Here is an 18,331-nt window from a genome sequence, read left to right as displayed (position 1 = left end):
ATGCGGGCAAAGGAAAAAAAAAATTTGGTTGGATTTTTTGTTTGTTTGTTCGGAAGTTGGCATCGACATTGGTATTGGTATCGGCATCGACATCGGCATCGGCATTGGTATTGGTATTAGCATTGGTATTGGCATCGGCATCGGTATTGGCATCAGCATCGGCATTGGCATTGAAATTTGGAGGCTTGCATCCACATCTGCTTGTTGGCAAACTCATGTCGTGTACCGCCATAAGTTTGACGGAGAATGTTGAAAAATATTAGTATTTTGGTTTATTTGAATGTTTGGTTTTATGGGCTTAATCCGTTAGAATTAGGTTTTGTTAGAGATTAGGGTTATTTTATTATAAATAGGGTGCTTTGTTATTCATTAGAGAATAAGTTATTCATAATGTAGTCTCTTAGGTTTTTTGTAGCCGTTCCGGCATTCTCGTTTGTTTAATAATATTTCTATTATTCTTGTTAGTCTCGTTCGTTGCGCACTCTGATATTCAACTTTAGTCGCCGCGATCTCTTCAGTAATCGTAATTAGTCTGTTACTTAGGTTAGTCGCATCATTTTTTTATAGACAATAATTTGGCTTTTCAGTTTTCAGACCGACGAATAAATTTTATAAACAATCAATTAAGCTCTTGGTGATGTCACATGCTAGAAGGGTTTTCGACTTATTTTGGTCGCTCGTGGAGATTTCCAGCAGCTTCACTTATTGTTGTGTTGGAATTAAAAATCTCTAAGCTAATTGGGAGATGTTTGGAACATATATATTGGTTGTTATCTTTCTAATTCTAATACATGGGACTGGCCTTTATTAAAGAGCAAATAGCATAAAATAATCCGTAAATGTGACACAAACATAACACTATTTAGAATAATTTAACAAGTTAAAGTGATGACATGAAACTTTCATGAATAATCTCTACCATGAGGAATAAACTAAGAACATTGTCATCACTAGTAAAAACACCATATAGTTAGCCAATGATACGAGTCAATAATAAGATAAAACATGTACTCTTATCAAGGGTGAGAGGTTTGGGCCAAGCCTACAAAATGGCTACTCATAGTATATACTAGCAGAGAGCACATATTTTATGTCTGTGTGAACAATTTTTCTTAATAAGTGCATATTTTTTCTTAATATTGCATAATTACTGTTTTGTCATAGGAAAAATAGGTATATGATTGTCATTTTGTCAAAAGGTACAAAATTAAAGCTTCTTCAACTGCTCAACTCCTCTCACGTTCTCCTCAAGTGCAACCGCTTCAGTTCATTCAAACTATCCAAAAAACATCATGATTTCACTTACGTGTATGAAAAAATGATGGTGGGATAATTTCTCTTAATAAGTGCATATTTTTTATCTTATGTAAATATTTCGATACAAAATTACTATTTTGTCCTTCTTATGTAAATATTGTGGAGCAAAAGTGAGGGCAAAATAGGAAAAAAGGGGGAAAAGTTCAAAATATACAAAATTACTATTTTGCCCTCCTCGTGTCAACATTGTGTATTCAAAAGTGAGGGCAAAATTGGAAGAAAAGGTTCAAAAGATACAAAATTACTATTTTGCCCTTCTCATGTCAACATTGTGTATTCAAAAGTGAGGGCAAAATTGGAAGAAAATGGGGCAACAAGTTGACAAGCCCTCTCACAATTACAAATGGAGTCTATGAAAAATGATTTGTATAGAGATTGTAAAAACAAAATTGATATTCTTACCACAGTTTACATACCACATTCATGCCACTTTTTAAATAGAGATGAGACTCACTTGTGTTGACGGGCTCAACCTCTAATAAAAAGATGGTACAAATAGAGTGTGAAAGATATGATAAATGTAAGATTATTCTGTTAAAAAGCCTGAATTATTACTCGCCTCTTTTGGTTAACCAATTAGAAGGCATTGCATAAATATGTACATTAATCAAAGCCAAGGTTTACACTTTATTGGCCACTTGACAATATATAGTTGGCTAAGCCTGGTTCATCGAACATATAAGGTGAGCCTTTAATCAAAGCCAAGGTATACACTTTATTGGCCACTTGACAATATATAGTTGTCTAAGCCTGGTTCATCGAACAGATAAGGTGAGCCTTAGTTTGTATACTTATTTATTTATTCACGTGATACATAGAATGGATTAGGGTTTATCGAAGGGAGGTATATATATTTTCTGCTTGAGCTTTCTTCTGAGCTGTCATCATATATAGATTTACTAACTCAAATGCTAGCTTTCTTAACTGTCAACAAATGAATAATGAGTACGCGTACTTAATATTGAGAACCTTTGCTTTACATACCACTACCAGCAAATGATCATCTGCCATATATGAACACGGAATAGGTAGTCAATCAGAATTGAGATTTCGTCTAAAATTTAGTGTAAATATATCATTGTATTAAAAAAAAAAAATTGTTACCACTATCGGTAATGGTGTAGACTCTAACTAGCTCGCACCCACACAATTTCCAAGTGTATTTTGACGTAGCCCACCATTATTATTATTTTTTTTTTTTGTCATTGAAATCTTAAATTCAAACTATCACATAGATATAATATTTGTAATCAGTTCTAGAATTAAAAATTAGAGTACCAAGAAATGAACGAATTTCAAAAACTAAAGTATATTACTCAAAATGAAAGAAAACACTACAAACTTGACAAGAGGACGTGATTATGTAAGATTACATTGTGACTGACTTATAAACTATATTTGTAGAGGCTTAAACTTAAGAAACTTAATACGAAAAATATCAAATTTATCCGAACAATACAATTCATGGTTGTAGTTAGAGATGTGGCAAATTATTTGTACAGGTAGTAATAATAATCTGAGTAAATTTGTACATATTCCTATATTTATATATTTGGGAGGACTCACTTACACTTTCAATACATCATTAAGATATCTTAAACTAACAATGTTAAACACATAATATTACGCTATTGGCTAAAGATATAACATGACGTATTCACATATGGAAAAATAGGCATGCCTACCGTTGACAGGTGGTTACATTTATGAATAAACAATGATGCATGCGGGCTTTATATACCACCCTCTCCATGCCAAGATTGCCCCATCAAAGACGCAAATTGTAGCTAGAGAGCTTATCTCTCTGCTTCCTCTCCCCTTTGTATCCTCCCTCCCCCTCCTGGCATTCCTGAAAACCCTCCTCCCTCTCTCTTTGATACCCACCACAACCACCAGTACTTGAATCCTTGTGATTCTTTTCCGATCGCTTCATCCATATTTTGCATGATCCTTCACTTGTTTATTCATTGAAAAAATATGAGTAACACAATGATTCCAAGAGTGAAAGTCATGGTTTATTTGGTCTACGACAGGGGTTAAATCCACACATATCCGATCCTATCATTTCACAATTTTTTTCGTGCCCTTTGTTTATATTGTTCATATTACAAAGTTCTCATTTCTCCTTCATACTAAATTGATGGAGGGTGGTGTTGTGTGTTGTTTTTGAAACCCAACATCAGCATATAAATCTTTTTTCTATCCGTTGTTCGGTTTCAATAATTCTTGTTCACGAAAAGGCAAGATGGGTTTGATAACCAAAACCTGGAAGCGATGCAAATCAATAGGCCGGGGTCGTCCTACTAATATTCATGGAATGGTGCCTGCTCTGACCACCAAGAGCAAGTCATGCCCGAACATCAACCTCGGGATACCCGAGGAAAAGCGTGCGACCAAGCGCCAAGTGGCTCCTGAAGGCTGCTTTACAGTCTATGTCGGATCCCAAAAGCAAAGGTTTGTGGTCAAAACGGAACACGCAAATCATCCTCTCTTCAAGATGCTACTCGAAGAAGCCGAGTCTGAATTTGGGTATGACAGTCGAGGTCCCCTTGTGCTTCCTTGTGATGTTGAGATATTCTACAAGGTTTTGATGGAAATGGATGATTGTGGTGACCAAAAGGTTCCTCAAGGGTGTGGCTTGGCTAAGCGTTATGGCTCTTACCATCTTCTTACCCCGTCCAGGATGGTTGCCATCAACCAGTTCTAGTTATAATGCATATTTAGCACTTTACAAAACTGATAGCTTGCTTGGTTGATGATAAAATATATGGGTTTGATGTATAATTTGTGGGATTTAAGATTTCTTGAGTCTTGCAATATGTCAATAACTTTAATTGTTAAATATTAGGATCGGAGAGAATAAGGAGATGAAAGAAATTCAAGCTATCTTTGTAATATATAAATATTTTGTTATGTTTTGTATTTTGAATATCTATTAATTAAATCTCTTCTCAGTCACCTGCTTAATTAGTTGCTCTTAGCTTTTAATCAGCATGTACTCTCTTTGGCAGGCTAAAATCTACAAACAACTAATCTTACAAATTATTATTTGCAATGATCACTAGAAGTACAAACCATGCATCATGTTTACGGGTGCGTAATATATCTTGTAAAATAGGGTTACAATTTATATTTTAGTAAGAATACGATATAAATTTCAATATTTCTTGATAATGTTGGTAGCAACTTGCAAACAAATTAAGGGGCGAAAATTGACCCCAAAAAAAAAAAATCAAGGGGCGAATATGCATAAGAATTCATGTCATCTTACTTCGTGTGTCTATATATATGTCTGATTGGAAAGGGTAAGATAAGAATAAAGAATTGAGGGGACCTAGCTGGGATATATATATGTATGATTGGAAAGGGTCAGATAAGAATAAAGAATTGAGGGGACCTAGCTGGGATATATATATATATATATATATATGTATGTATGTTGGGAAAGGGTAAGATAAGAATAAAGAATTGAGGGGACCTAGCTGGGATGGTGAGGGCTTAACCCTACGTACGTTACTTTCACTCCTCGTTACAGTCCAAATGATTAATTAATTTCAACTATGTAATCCGAAAACAAAAGGCTGCTTTTAAATTTGATTAGCCACCTAAGTAGACCGTTATAGCGGTTTAAGAGCAAGTCCACCCTTAAGGACTTTGTGTCAGCATACAGCGCATTTATCCACTCAAGTGAACAGTAACAGACCAAAGCATCTCCATCCCTAAAAAAATACGCTGGCACCCAGCGCATTTATTAGGTGTGTTTTTTTTTTTTTTTTAAGTTTATTTCGGATATGATTTTTAACCAATTTTGGATAAAATTTCAAATAAACTTTAAAAAAAACACACTGAAATAAAATTACATACTCATCAAATAAACTTTAAAAAAAACACACTAAAATAAAATTACATAAACTCATCAGATAAACTATAAAAAGAAAAAAATAATTTTTTTTTAAAATTTTCTGTATTTTTTAATAAATTTTAATTAAGTTAATTAATCTGGACAGTTGATCTTTGATCGGACGGTCCAGTTTAAAAGTAAAATTTAAATTTTTTTTACCGTTGGAAATCCAACGGTCTAGAAAAACTAGCCGTTGGAAATCCAACGGCTATCATAACGCCACGTCGCTGAGCCCAAGTGGGCTGACACATTTTCAGGAAAGCCTGAAACCCACTCGCGCCTTGCGCGCTTGTGTTGCACGCGCCTGAGAAACAGGCCAGCTTCTTGGTCAATCCAAAACATGCTGGGCTGTTGCCTGGCATGGGCTGGGTGCTAGGCAACTCCACGGGCTGGAGCAAATGGACTGAGGGCCAGCTTGTTTTTTAGACTGAGGGCTGGGACATTTTTTTCCCGGTGGACTTGCTCTAAGGTCGATAGATATATGGGTGGCCTGGATGATAGTAACATTTCATTATCTTCTTTGGCTGATAGTCATGAGACTATACCTAAGCACATTTGATCACGTAATTTAGTAACAAAACAGCATATCTAATGTAATTAATACTAAACCGTTTTTGTTTTTGTTTTTTTCCTTCATTGAAATACTATTTGTATGGTCGAAATATTAAACTATGTTTATTAGTTTGCGAAGCAGCTGCCGGGACTATACTGGATAGGAAGTAGCTGCCGCTTTTCTTGACTGCACACTATCTTTGTTAGTTTTTTGTAGTTTGTTTTGGGTTGGTGGAACGAATGATGAATGCACGAGAGGATACAAATGAAGTATGCATAACTTCATTGTAGACTTACACTTTGATGCAAGTCGGCTAAAGTAGTGTCTCTTCTCTTCGGTATTTGAGTTAAAATCTTCCTTTGTTGTCTCTGTTTTTTTTTTTTTTTTTTGATGTAACTCTTCGCTAAATGAATGCTATAAATGTTTAATTTGAAGTTTTTTTTTATAAATTAACAAGCTTTAAGTCCTTGTTTAATATGAATTATACGCTTGATTTTAATTTAGTTGGATAAAAGCCTGTCTTATGAATTCTTAATCAGCAATAATAGCTGGTAAGTTAATTTAGCAATATATGGACCTTTCACAGTTGACATTAGCCATTAGGCCACTGCCACCACGCATGCCATTTTCATCAAAGTTGACATTGGAGTTTTTAATTTCGTCCTCATTTTGTTAATTTGGTTTTCGTATAATATTCATTTGGAGTTCGTCAGTCAATGGAATTGTTATAAACTCGGTTTTTTAATACAACTAGACTTCAATCATGCTTTTGTTTTTCCGTCAAAATTCATATAACAAATACATTTGAATTAATTTACTAATTTTTCAAACCAAAAAAATAGACAACTAGTTTTTTTTTTTTTAAATATATTCTTTAGCTTGCAGAGCATTGACATTTTGAATTTTTAAGCCCTACGGGACAGGGAGTGTTACATCTGTCAACTAAATTGATATTGATATGCATCCAAGTTTTTTTTTTTTTTTTCTTTTTCAGAGCTATTGGAGTCGAAAGATATGAGAAATTGACTACTTCCATGCAAAGTTTGAATGCTCGTTATTGACTGCATTCGAGGCCAAGGCCGGAGTGGAATTCTTTTCAAGCTTCTCTCATATTTTTCGGAATGCAGATTTTGCTGTGAAGCCACCTCTATTGGTCATCTAAAGACTGTTTATTTTTACCTTGTATGGGCCTCTTAGGATTAGGTCCTTCATCCCACTACACTAACCCAAACAACATTGACTTAGGATAAAGGTACTTTAGTCTTTTTAGCGCTATCTACATTTATTTGGGGTGCCATTTTGCTCACACTTTATTTCTGTCTTTACGCATATTTGATTACCTTTTGTTTTTAGATTGAATACATAAAAAGTTTTGTGTAAGAGAAGATAAAAGGTGTCTGAAAACCATTTCTCATTTATTTTCGCTTGCAAATTGTAAATGGAATATCATAAATATAAATAACGAGTTTGATGTCGAATTATGACTAACACATTATGTAACTCAGCTCAAAATCTCGTTTTAACAGCTTTGCAAGCAAGATGAAAATGGGTCTTTCTTAGAGCAAGTTCACCCCTAAAGACTTTGTGCCAGCACCCAGCACATTTATCCACTCCAGTGAACAGTAACATACTCCAATGAACAGTAATAGGCCAATGCATCTCCACCCCTAAAAAAATGTGCTAGCACAAACGATCTCCACCCCTACAAAAAGCGCTGGCACCCAGCCCATTTAAAATATTTTTAAATTTTTTCTAAAAGAATAAAAAAATAAAATAGTTTTAATTTCGGATAGGATTTTTAACCAATCTCGTCACGCCATGTGTCATTATCCGAACGTACTATTTTTTTAATAGATTTCCGCTAAGATTTTCAACCAATCCCGACGCGCCACGTGTCACTTCTGTTTTACAATAATTTAGCCAAGATTTCGATAAAATTTTCAACCAATCATGCCACGTGTCATTATCTAAACATACTATTTTGTGAATAGATTTCCGATAATATTTTCGACCAATCCCGACGCGCCACGTGTCACTTCCGGTTTATAATAATTTAGCCAAGATTTAGATAAGATTTTCAACCAATCACGTAGTGCCACGTGGCATTGTCCAGAACCTCATCCTTTCTTTTTTTGTCCATATAAACCCTACATCCCTACATCCATCCTCACACCAAGCTCAATCCTTATTTTTAGCTTAGAATCCTTGTTCATTGTTTTCAAATCTTGAGTTCTTATTACAATGTCCTCTTCAAGAAGAGTGTATAAACAATTGCAGGAGCAACAGAAAAGGTTGTTGGCACAACATGCAGAATTGGCCAATCTCGAGGAAGGTGGAGGTGGAGATAAGGCTTTCTTCATGGAGGAGGATGAGGATGATCACCATAGAAGGCATAGAGCCTCACATTCCTGCCGTGTCATGGAAGCTGTGAGTCAGATAGCCAAACCAAGACGTGCTGCAAACCTCAATAGAAAAAGGGAAATACGAGGTAAAGATCTCTTGGAAGATTATTTTATTCCCAACAGCATATTCCCTGATCATGTTTTTAAACGTCGTTTTAGAATGCAACGAAATGTGTTCGACAAAATCATGAGTGCTATTTGCAACCATGATCCATACTTTGTGCAAAAAGATGATGTTTTTCATGTTCTATGTCTTATTCCCGAGCAAAAAATTACGGCGTCTTTGCGAATGCTTGCATATGGAGCATCTGCAGATCAAGTGGATGAGATTGCGAGGATGGGAAGAACAACTGTTCTGGAGTCCCTGATGCAGTTTTGCTCTGCAATTGAAGCCCTCTACACCAATGAGTGCCTCCGAACATCCACGCCAAGGGACATGCGAAGGCTTCTGAGGAATGGTGAAATGCGAGGCTTCCCTGGCATGATTGGAAGTATCAACTGCATGCACTGGACTTGGAAAACCTGTCCAAGTGCGTGGTAATGAGCTTATGGCGACATAAAATAAGCCAAAAGCATCATTTTGGAAGCGGTGGCTTCATTTGATACATGGATTTGGCATGTTTTTTTTGGTGTTCCAGGAGCTCAGAATGACTTAAATGTCCTTGCCCAATCCTCAATATTCGATGACCTGTTGCAAGGAAAATCGTCGAAATGCACATATTGGGTTAATGGTACCCAATACGAGGTATAATACTACCTTGCAGATGGCATTTACCCAAGGTGGTCAACATTTGTCAAAACAGTGCCACATCCACAGACTAAAAAGGAAAAACACTTCGCAAAATGTCAAGAAGGGTGTAAGAATGATGTTGAGCGTTGTTTTGGTATCCTGCAAGCTCATTGGGCGATTGTCAGGGCTGCAGCTAGAATGTTTGATGTCAAGGCTCTTCGATCCATCATGATGACGTGTATTATTCTCCACAACATGATTGTTGAAGATGAGTATGATTATGATGCCGTTGATAAATATGAGCCGGATCTGATGAACAACTCAAGAACACGTATCTACTGTGCTCATGACCGGATCGAAGATCCCGTGCAACACGAGCCGTTGGAACGCGATAGATGTTACAATGAATTGATCGTTCAGCGATACATTGATGTGCAAGAGCCATACTGGCACTTAACCTGCCAGAATGACTTGATTAAGCACCAGTGGGGATTGCTTGAAGGCAAAGATAATTAAAATGAGGCTTGTGGTTGAAGAATAAAGTGTATTTTTTTTTTTTTAGTTTATGTAATTCTATGTAGTGTGTTTTGTTTTTAATTTTATTTGGTGAGTTTATGTAATCTTATTTCATGTGTTTAAATAAAGTACAAAAATAAATAAATAATTACATTAAAATTGCATAATAAATTAAATAAAAATAAATAAAGTTTAAAAAAATAAATAAGAAATAACATAAAAATTACATAAGAAATTAAATAAAGTTCAAAAGAAAAAAAAAGAAAAAACATAAGAAATTAAATAAAATTCTAAAAAATAAGAAATTACATAAAAATTATACAAAGTCTCTGGAGCTAGGATATGTGGTACTAAGATCTTGGTTGCTATGATTTGTGTAGCTAGAACCCCATTGACTTGTTTCTGCATCTCTTGCACGCCTCCTTCGCATGACCTCTCTTTTTTCCGATGTCCAAAAATATTTTGAATTCGGAGACAGTCCTACTAGAGACTTGCTCATAGTGTCATGAACTGCTTGAACCATCCTTTCTTCTCTAAGCATTTCATTTTCTTGATGAAGTGTGCTTGTCTAACCAGCTCGTTCTCTCAATTAACTATTTCTCTTTGTCTCTCAGCCACCGCATCACGGGCCTCAGTAGCTGCTATTATTGCTGCCATATCAGCAACTTTTTCCTCATCTCTAGCCTTTTCCCGTGCCATGTTCAGTTCACCTTGGCGACCAAGTTCCTCCATATATTTAGTGTAGTTATTTTTGGAAGAACTACCTTTTTTCTTTGATGCCTTTTTACCTTGAGTCCTGAGGGACTGAAGAGTCGGTTGGGTCTCGAGCACTTGTTCAGGCGTCCCTTCCGTGTCTTGAAATGTGTCAGCTTCTTGTTCGGCCATGTCTGGTTCTGGCGAACTATGTAGACCCATGCTGTGCATGACAACTTCTAGACTGGTTGCCACAATTTTGTATTTAGGGCAATCTTTGACAATTTCCTAACATTCTCATTTGTTGAATGATTTGTTCTGGTTCTTTGAATTGAAGAATGCTTGAGCTTTTAGTGTCTATAAAAATGTGGGATAAGATAGTGTTAAAAAATGCGGGTGTAACACAAATAAATAAATTCAAATATTGATGCGGGTGGAATGCATATAAATTACATAAAAATGACATAAGAAATTAAATAAAAATTACATAAGAAATTAAATAAATTAAAATTTTGATGCGGGTGGAATGCATATAAAAATTACATAAGAAATAACATAAAAATTACATACGAAATTAAATAAATTAAAATATTGATGTGGGTGGAATGCGTATAAATAAATAAAAATATTGTCACCTGATCCGCTAAACTTGTCCCACTACGAAGGTTACCAGAAGCATGAGAGATGGCGTTTTTCCAACAAGTAAAGGATGCGTTGAGTTTTTTCCAACGACCTTGAAGACCTTGACTAGTTTTGGCGTCTTTTCCATGTACATTGCAAAACGCTTTCGTAATTTTACTCCACATTGCTCGCTTATCCATCTCATTACCCGTAATCGGGTCATGAGTAGTGTGAACCCAACATTCACGCAATGTAACATCTTCAATAAGCTTCCACAAAGACATTTTTTTTTCTCTTAAAGTGTAGAAAATATTGAAATGTAGATAGTATAGAAAGTGTAGAAAATTTTAAATGTGATGTAAGGTGGAAGATGAGGGTTAGGTATTTATAGAAAAAAAAAATAACATTTTTAAAAATTTTATGTATTTTTTTTTAATTTTCTATATATTTTAATAATTTTTAATAAATTTTAATATAGTTAATTAATTTTGGATTTGAAAAATATTCAAATCCAATAGCCAAGGAGTTGCCACGTGGCCAACGATCATATTTCTGACCGTTAGGCCTTTTTTTTTAATTTTTTTTTGTGAAAAAAACGTGGACCGTTGATCTGTGATCTGACGATCCATTTTAAAAGTCAAATTTAATTTTTTTTTAAAGTTGGAAATCCAACGGTTTTCAAAAACTAGCCGTTGGAAATCCAACGGCACTGAGGAGAGCCACGTAGCCCTAATCCGGGTGAACACAAGTGGGCTGACAAGCGGGCCACGTCGCCTGCACCTTATCTCCTACTCGCGCCCAGTCGTGACTGTGCTGCACACGCCAGCCAAATAGGCTAGCCTCTGAGTCTGTCCAAAATGGGTTGGTCTGTTGCCTGCTTGGGTTGGGTGCCAAGCTGTTTTGCAAGCTGGAGCAAATTGATAAGGTGCTGGACTGCTTTTTGGACTGGGTGCTGGGCTAAATTGTGTGGGGTGGACTTGCTCTTAGATACTATGTTACAAGATGTAAAGCATGTGGTGATTTAAATGGTGACTTTGGAGTTTTCTAATATATTTTTTGAAGTGATTATCTCTACATTGTTTCTACGTTGTATAGTTCGGACCCGTATTTGTCCTTCTATGGACATATTATTGAGGACGGGAATGTAGTGTTACTTTAAATCATCGGAGATGGCTTTACCCGCGTGCATCGACACACCAACAATGTTTCACATCTCCTTGCTCAATTTGTACTTTAAAACACGATTTGAAAAGCCTCTTGCTTTTATTTCTGATATAATTCGAATATTGTAATTTGTGGTTTGACAAGGAGGTGGCGAGTCTACTAGTTTCCAATTGTACCGAACTATGTTTGATGTAACAAAATAGTATCACTTTGAGTTTAAAAAAAAAAGGAAGAAGATAAGATCATTATCAAGGGGAAAAATGATAAAACGTCGTTAACAAAATATAAAATGTGAGGGAGACCACACTTTTGAACTATATTGGTGTATAATATCTAATGTGGTAAGTATTAACACTAACCACTTTTAGGCCCGAAGATAAGTACCAGATTGGGAAAAAGCCCTAAAAAGAAACCTAAAAGGCTTAGAAGCTCAAGGGCTCGGAAACTTGTAAAAAGGCATGTTCGCACACGATGAACACTGACTGATTGGGCTGAAGGTTGAGTGGCTGCCAACTTGAGCACGTGGGTAGACTGACATCTTTACGATACGGGTTTCAAGAGAAATGTCCACTAAGATGACATTTAAGCCACATGGCGACTTGTAAACAACAATGAAGACCCTGGATGGGACACGAAATGGGTCAGAACGACATTCGGGGAGATTGGGTTAAGTAACCAAGGCCGATCGGGGGAAATAGGCTACCTTATTTTGGGCCGACATGTATTCGACTGGACACCAGTCACTTCATCGCCGAATGTCGGGTTGACAAGTACAAAGGTGTCAGCCAGGTAATCCATGTGGAGTGGCACATAAATGCTCACTGGGAAAGACCCAATAAATGGGGTTTACTAGAGGCCTATATAAAGGAGTGAGAACCCCCAAAATCGGGGTCGAACAATTTGAGAGAGTGAAATTGATGTATTAGCTTACCGTTATTTTTAGTCTTCTAATCAACAGAATTCAAGCAACACAGTAAACATAACCTAGGTTTTGTAAAGTGAACCACTTATATTTTTGTTCATTTTAATCCAGTACATATCCAAAAGCCCATCAAGGGTTATATTTTTTCGATTGTTGGGTTTAAAGTCTGTTAGTGTTCACATGGATTCATTTGGGTTTGACATGCAAATTTTGCGCACTAATAGTAAGTGATGTGTACATGCCACGCTAATAATGAATTTCTCTCATTAAATGTTGGTATAAATCACTTGCGACATGAGATTGTATACTATATGATAATTATGTGGTCTCCCTAGTTTCTTGGAAGAAAAAATGATGATTTTGTTTTAAACGACATATGAAGAGTTGAGGTATGTTATCAACTTATCTATATAAATAAAGGAAGCATCCTAAATGGTGAGACATTCAAAATACCATATATTGTCCTTTGAAAATTAAAAGAAAATTACAATTGAACCAAAAAGAGATAAAGTAATTCACCACATTTTAATGTTAAAACTTTATGAAAAAATTAAAAACTCTCACATGGGTGACTTTATGTTTTTGCTTCATTTCATTTTTTTTTTCTTTTGAATAAAAATATAAATTAGTAATTTAAATAAAAAAAATTAAAAGACATGCTCTAATATAGAAAGGCTAATTGCTAAACGCGTATGCGTGTGGCAAGAAGCTAGTACAATATCTATCTATATATATATATTTTGCACCATGGCAGTTCATATTTTTGAGGCCTTAACCTCTCATTGACCACCATCGTGTGGTTCACCAACACTTAAAATCAAACCCAAAACGTGACGGTAGAATACGGACCTGAAATTTATACCACCATTGACCACCCTGTGATGGTTAAGCTGGTATAATAATTAAACGACATTGAAACTTTATTATAAAAATCAAACCCAATATCATAGACTTAAAATAAAATGAGGAAAATTAATGAAAATGGCTTGAAAACTTTGAGTTTTAACAATAAGGACAAAATAAAAGGTAAATTGAATAATACCAAGTTTGACTTTCTAGTATAAAAATGTGATTTTTCGTTAAGGTGAACAGTACACGGCTTTTCGTTAAAACTCTCAATAAAATATCACTAAAAGGTGGTGCTGACGTGGTGAAGGTCGGTGGCAACCCATTTTCTTCTGCTTTTCCGTTTGCTTTTCCTGGTTTTCCCCTCTGTTTCCTAGCCCTTATTCTTCCATTTTAACCCTTCCTTGCTCCGATCGGAAAATTTCTTTTTGCCTATCTCCCTTCTCTTCTTTCCCCCACTGCCTTTCCCCTTACATGCGTTCACCCTTTTCTTCTTCTTTCTCTCCCACTTGGGTTCGGCCTCTCTCAATTTCACTTTTGAACCGATCTGCTTCCACCTTGTTCCGCCGTTTTCAACAGCTTTATCGGAAGGTACGTAGAGCTTCTGCTCTCGGGTGTTCGCACCACCACCTTCCACCTGTGTGTCGGTCTCAACACTGTTGTCAATGGATCCACTGACTTCCTCCCAGGTTTTCTACCATTGGTGGCTGCAGATTGATTCGTTGTGGAGCTTGATTAAAGACGGTGCCTTCTCTTTTTGTTGGGGCTTGGTTGGGTTTCACCTCTGGTGTTGGTTGGGAAGCTGGCTTGTGGTCACCATGGCGTACATTGGCCGTGACGAGGGTACTAGAAGGCTAGCGTTTAGTTTTTATAGTTTATGTGCTTTTCCTTTTCGGGCTCGACCCTCGGGTCGGGTTGTTTGGTTGTTGTCTTGGAGGCCCATCTTTTGTTTGTTTTTGTTGTGTTTATGTTTGTAAGTGTTGGTAATGAATTTCACCTTTCATCCACACAAAAAAACGAACAAACGAACAAACTCTCTAACCGTAACAGTGACAGCGTCCAACTGAAAACCCCGCCAGCCAGCTGCCAGCAACAAGCTAACGGCTGACATCCAATTCATTAATAAATAAATCGATTCAAGAACGTGTTTATTGAGGAATAAAAAAATTTATCTTTATCCAATTCCTTTCCGAAGTTGCAGACGTTCAGATTCAACGAATTCAAAAGCGACGGCGGAGAAGATTGAGAAAACGATGGCGTCTCCGACCAACTTCGCCTCAGCAGTGACTATACTTCACAACGCTACCATCGTCACCATGGATTCCGACAGCCGCGTCTTCCGCAACGGCGGGATCGTCATCGAGCGAGACGCGATCAGAGCCGTCGGTCAGTCTTCCGATATACTCCGCCAGTTCTCCGCCCTCGCCCACCGGGTTGTCGATCTCAACGGCCAAATCGTCCTCCCTGGTCAGCTGCTTCGCTCTCCGATTCCCGATTTCTCTGCTTACTTATTTAATTCCAATTTTTTGAAAAGCAAAATTCGAAGGAAATAATTGGAAATGTTGAAAATAATAGGACTGATCAATACGCACGTGCACACCTCGCAGCAACTGGGAAGAGGGATCGCAGATGACGTGGATTTGATGACGTGGCTGCACGATCGGATTTGGCCCTACGAGTCCAACATGAGCGAGGAAGATTCGTACATTTCCACCTTGCTTTGTGGCATAGAGCTCATTCACTCTGGTGTAAGTTTTTTCTTTCTACGATATTCTAAATTATTTTAATTTATAAACGAGGAGGATTTGAACTTGGGCGAGCAACTGGTCTAATCCACGTATGCGGAATTGGTTTTTTGTTTGTACAGGTAACTTGCTTTGCTGAAGCAGGAGGGCAACATGTGTCGGGAATGGCGAGGGCGGTGGAGTTGCTGGGGTTAAGGGCGTGTTTGGCTGAGTCCACCATGGACTCAGGTGACGGCCTGCCCAAGTCTTGGGCAGGTCGGAGCGCCGGTGATTGCATCCAGGTAACTTGATTTCTAAGCTCTTTTATGCTTTTTTGTTGGTTTTGTTAAGTTAATGTCCTCACTCACTCACTGCTCGCACACATTTAAGGACAGTCTCAGAAAGAGCTTTACAAGAAGCACCATAACACCGGAGACGGGCGCATCAGAGTGTGGCTAGGAATTAGGCAGATTATGAATGCAACTGATGATTTGCTGCTTGCAACAAGGGACACTGCCAAGGAACTGAAAACTGGAATCCACATGGTATAATACTCAACTAACTCTACCAGCATTTTGGACTTGTTCAAAGAGATTTTGAAGTTTTACATAGACTTAGCTCAAGTTTTCAATTGTTTAGCATGTTGCAGAGATAGCATACGAGAATCAATTTGTGACAGAGACGCGAAAAGTTGACCATGGAACGGTAACACACTTGGAGAATATACAGTTCCTCCAGAACAATTTGCTAGCTGCCCACACAGTTTGGGTTAATCCTTCTCAGGTGAGTTGCGGTTTTTCTTGCTCGTGCTATTTTATATACAGAATAGGAGTAGATGCAGCTGTATGTGTTTAATAGTAAGATATCATGAGCTTTTTAGCCTCTGGAGTGTTATGTATGTTATTGTGTTACTTGTTCATCAATAACTTTGGTGGTTAAAAACTTGTTAGCTGGTATGAAGCCGTTATTCTGTCTTTTCAGATTGATTGTCTTTCAAGGGGCGGGGTCAAAGTATCTCATTGCCCTGCTGCTGCAATGCGAATGCTTGGATTTGCACCTATTAGAGAGATGCTGGATGCTGGCATCTGTGTCTCTTTGGGAACAGATGGGGCACCCTCGAATAACAGAATGAGCATAGGTGGAAATTCTGATCGCCCACTCTTGCATTTTTTCCTTATTTGGGGGTTTGCACATTGAAACATTGATGGTTGGACCTCGAAATTCATGTATAGTTTACTTCCTTGCAGTTGATGAGATGTACCTGGCTTCTCTGATTAACAAAGGACGGGAAGTTCATACAAACGGCACCACTGATCCTACTGCTCTTCCTGCTGAAACAGTTCTTGAGTTGGTGACTATAAATGGTGCAAAATCAGTACTTTGGGATAATGAAATAGGATCCCTTGAGGTCGGGAAAAAGGTTGGACTTTTGGCTAGCTCCAATTAGTTTCTCTTGTCCTTCTGCTTCATCTCTTATACAGCTTTCTCTTTAAGTAAAGCCATACCATACACATTTGTGCATATCTCAACGAATTTTAAACACGAGGCTGATTAGCTTCCTTCTTCCATGATTTGGCAGGCTGACTTGGTTGTTATCAATCCTTCCTCTTGGACCATGGTTCCTCTCCATGACAGGTAAGAACCATCCCCGAAGGAATCATATGCAGTAATTTTATTTCAATCAAATACCCTAAAAGTTGGAACCATGTTTTTTTAAGGCAGTTTTTTGGCTTTTCAGCGGATCTGGTTCCAATCTAATCTGTATAAAAAAAAGTCGTTTTGTTTGTCTGCAACATAGCCATTTATTCAGGTAGATTAATCTTTTCCTTTTGCTACATATGCAGCATTTCCAGCCTTGTGTACAGTATGCGAACCGAAAATGTAGTCTCTGTAATGTGCAATGGTCTGTGGATTATGAAGGATAAGAAGATTTTGAACGTGGATGAGGTATTCTGTCATACTTTTCGCTTGTTAGACATACAAATGAAGACTAATGGCGGATAGCCAGGCCCTAAAATTTCATTGTTTACTTACGGGTGCCAATTATAACTGGACAGGAAGAAGTTCTTGCAAAGGCAAAGCAAGCTTCCGCAGAAATTCTGAAGCGGGCAGGGATCAAAATACCAAGTAGAATGAATTTTCTTTAGGCTCAACGCTCAAGATACGCCACACGCGAGGCAATGGATAAAGGGGTCACTTCACGACAGTATGCTGCTATGCTAGAAGTAGGAGATGTCGGTTTATTGAACATAGGAGGGAAGAGAAACGAGAGACACGAATGCCATAAACGATATCAGTTTGTCCATCAGGGAAATAAGTTTGAAACTTTGAAGTGTTGTAAGTGCCCGTTGATTGAATAAAATTGGCATTTGAAAAGAGAAACACGGGTTTGTAACACGAGAACTGATGTATGCACATTTTTTTAGGCCTAATTGGATAAATGGTCCTCTTGATAGGATATTCAGAAGATAGCCATGTGATAAAAAAATTCAGATTTAAACCTTTGTGGTGAACTTTGTTAGGAATTAAGCCCAAAATCAAAATTTTCATTAGTTTCTCTGTTAAGCTTCCCTTTTTTTTAAGGGGTTAGGATCCTAAATCTCTACATTTGGGTTTCATGCATTTTCCCGCATTTCGCTATATTTAAGTCATTATGTGCCGTTCGGTTTTGTTCCCCTTCATCAGTTGTTACTTTCGTGCATCTTCATTGTGTTCCTCCTTCACTGGTTTTTCCCGCATTTCGCTATATTTAAGTCATTATGTGCCGTTAGGTTTTGTTCCCCTTCATCAGTTGTTACTTTCGTGCATCTTCATCGTGTACCTCCTTCACTGGTGTTCCTTCTCCTGTTTGTGGCTCACTGGAAATTCACTCATGGTTGAAAGAATCTTCAAATTCAATCAAGTAATCATTGCGCCTATTTTTCCGGGAAGGAGGGCCGTAC

At 37.3% G+C, this 18,331-nt stretch overlaps 2 protein-coding genes across 3 annotated transcripts; both read left to right on the top strand.

The window, feature by feature from the left end:
• The first annotated feature begins 3,562 nt into the window (after positions 1-3,562).
• LOC103403196 (indole-3-acetic acid-induced protein ARG7-like) lies at positions 3,563-4,024 on the top strand. Its single transcript, XM_017323541.3, has one exon. It carries the CDS (start codon positions 3,563-3,565, stop codon positions 4,022-4,024), a length of 462 nt encoding a protein of 153 aa, XP_017179030.1.
• Positions 4,025-13,909: 9,885 nt separating this feature from the next.
• Positions 13,910-17,856, top strand: LOC103403197 (uncharacterized). Of its 2 annotated transcripts, XM_017323437.3 has the most exons (11): positions 14,049-14,256; positions 14,355-15,132; positions 15,241-15,413; positions 15,533-15,691; positions 15,785-15,934; positions 16,029-16,172; positions 16,371-16,527; positions 16,637-16,809; positions 16,969-17,024; positions 17,234-17,336; positions 17,447-17,856. In XM_017323437.3, exons 2-11 carry the CDS (start codon positions 14,919-14,921, stop codon positions 17,534-17,536), a joined length of 1,419 nt encoding a protein of 472 aa, XP_017178926.3. In that variant the 5' UTR covers positions 14,049-14,256; positions 14,355-14,918; the 3' UTR covers positions 17,537-17,856. The 2 variants fall into 2 exon arrangements, with proteins under 2 accessions (XP_008340251.3, XP_017178926.3); XM_008342029.4 differs by having other exon boundaries at positions 13,910-15,132.
• Positions 17,857-18,331: the final 475 nt, after the last annotated feature.

Source organism: Malus domestica, chromosome 16, assembly GCF_042453785.1.
Source record: "Malus domestica chromosome 16, GDT2T_hap1".
NCBI lineage: Eukaryota > Viridiplantae > Streptophyta > Magnoliopsida > Rosales > Rosaceae > Malus > Malus domestica.
Note: the sequence above shows the minus strand (reverse complement) of the source record. Positions and strands in the feature narration are given on the sequence as shown.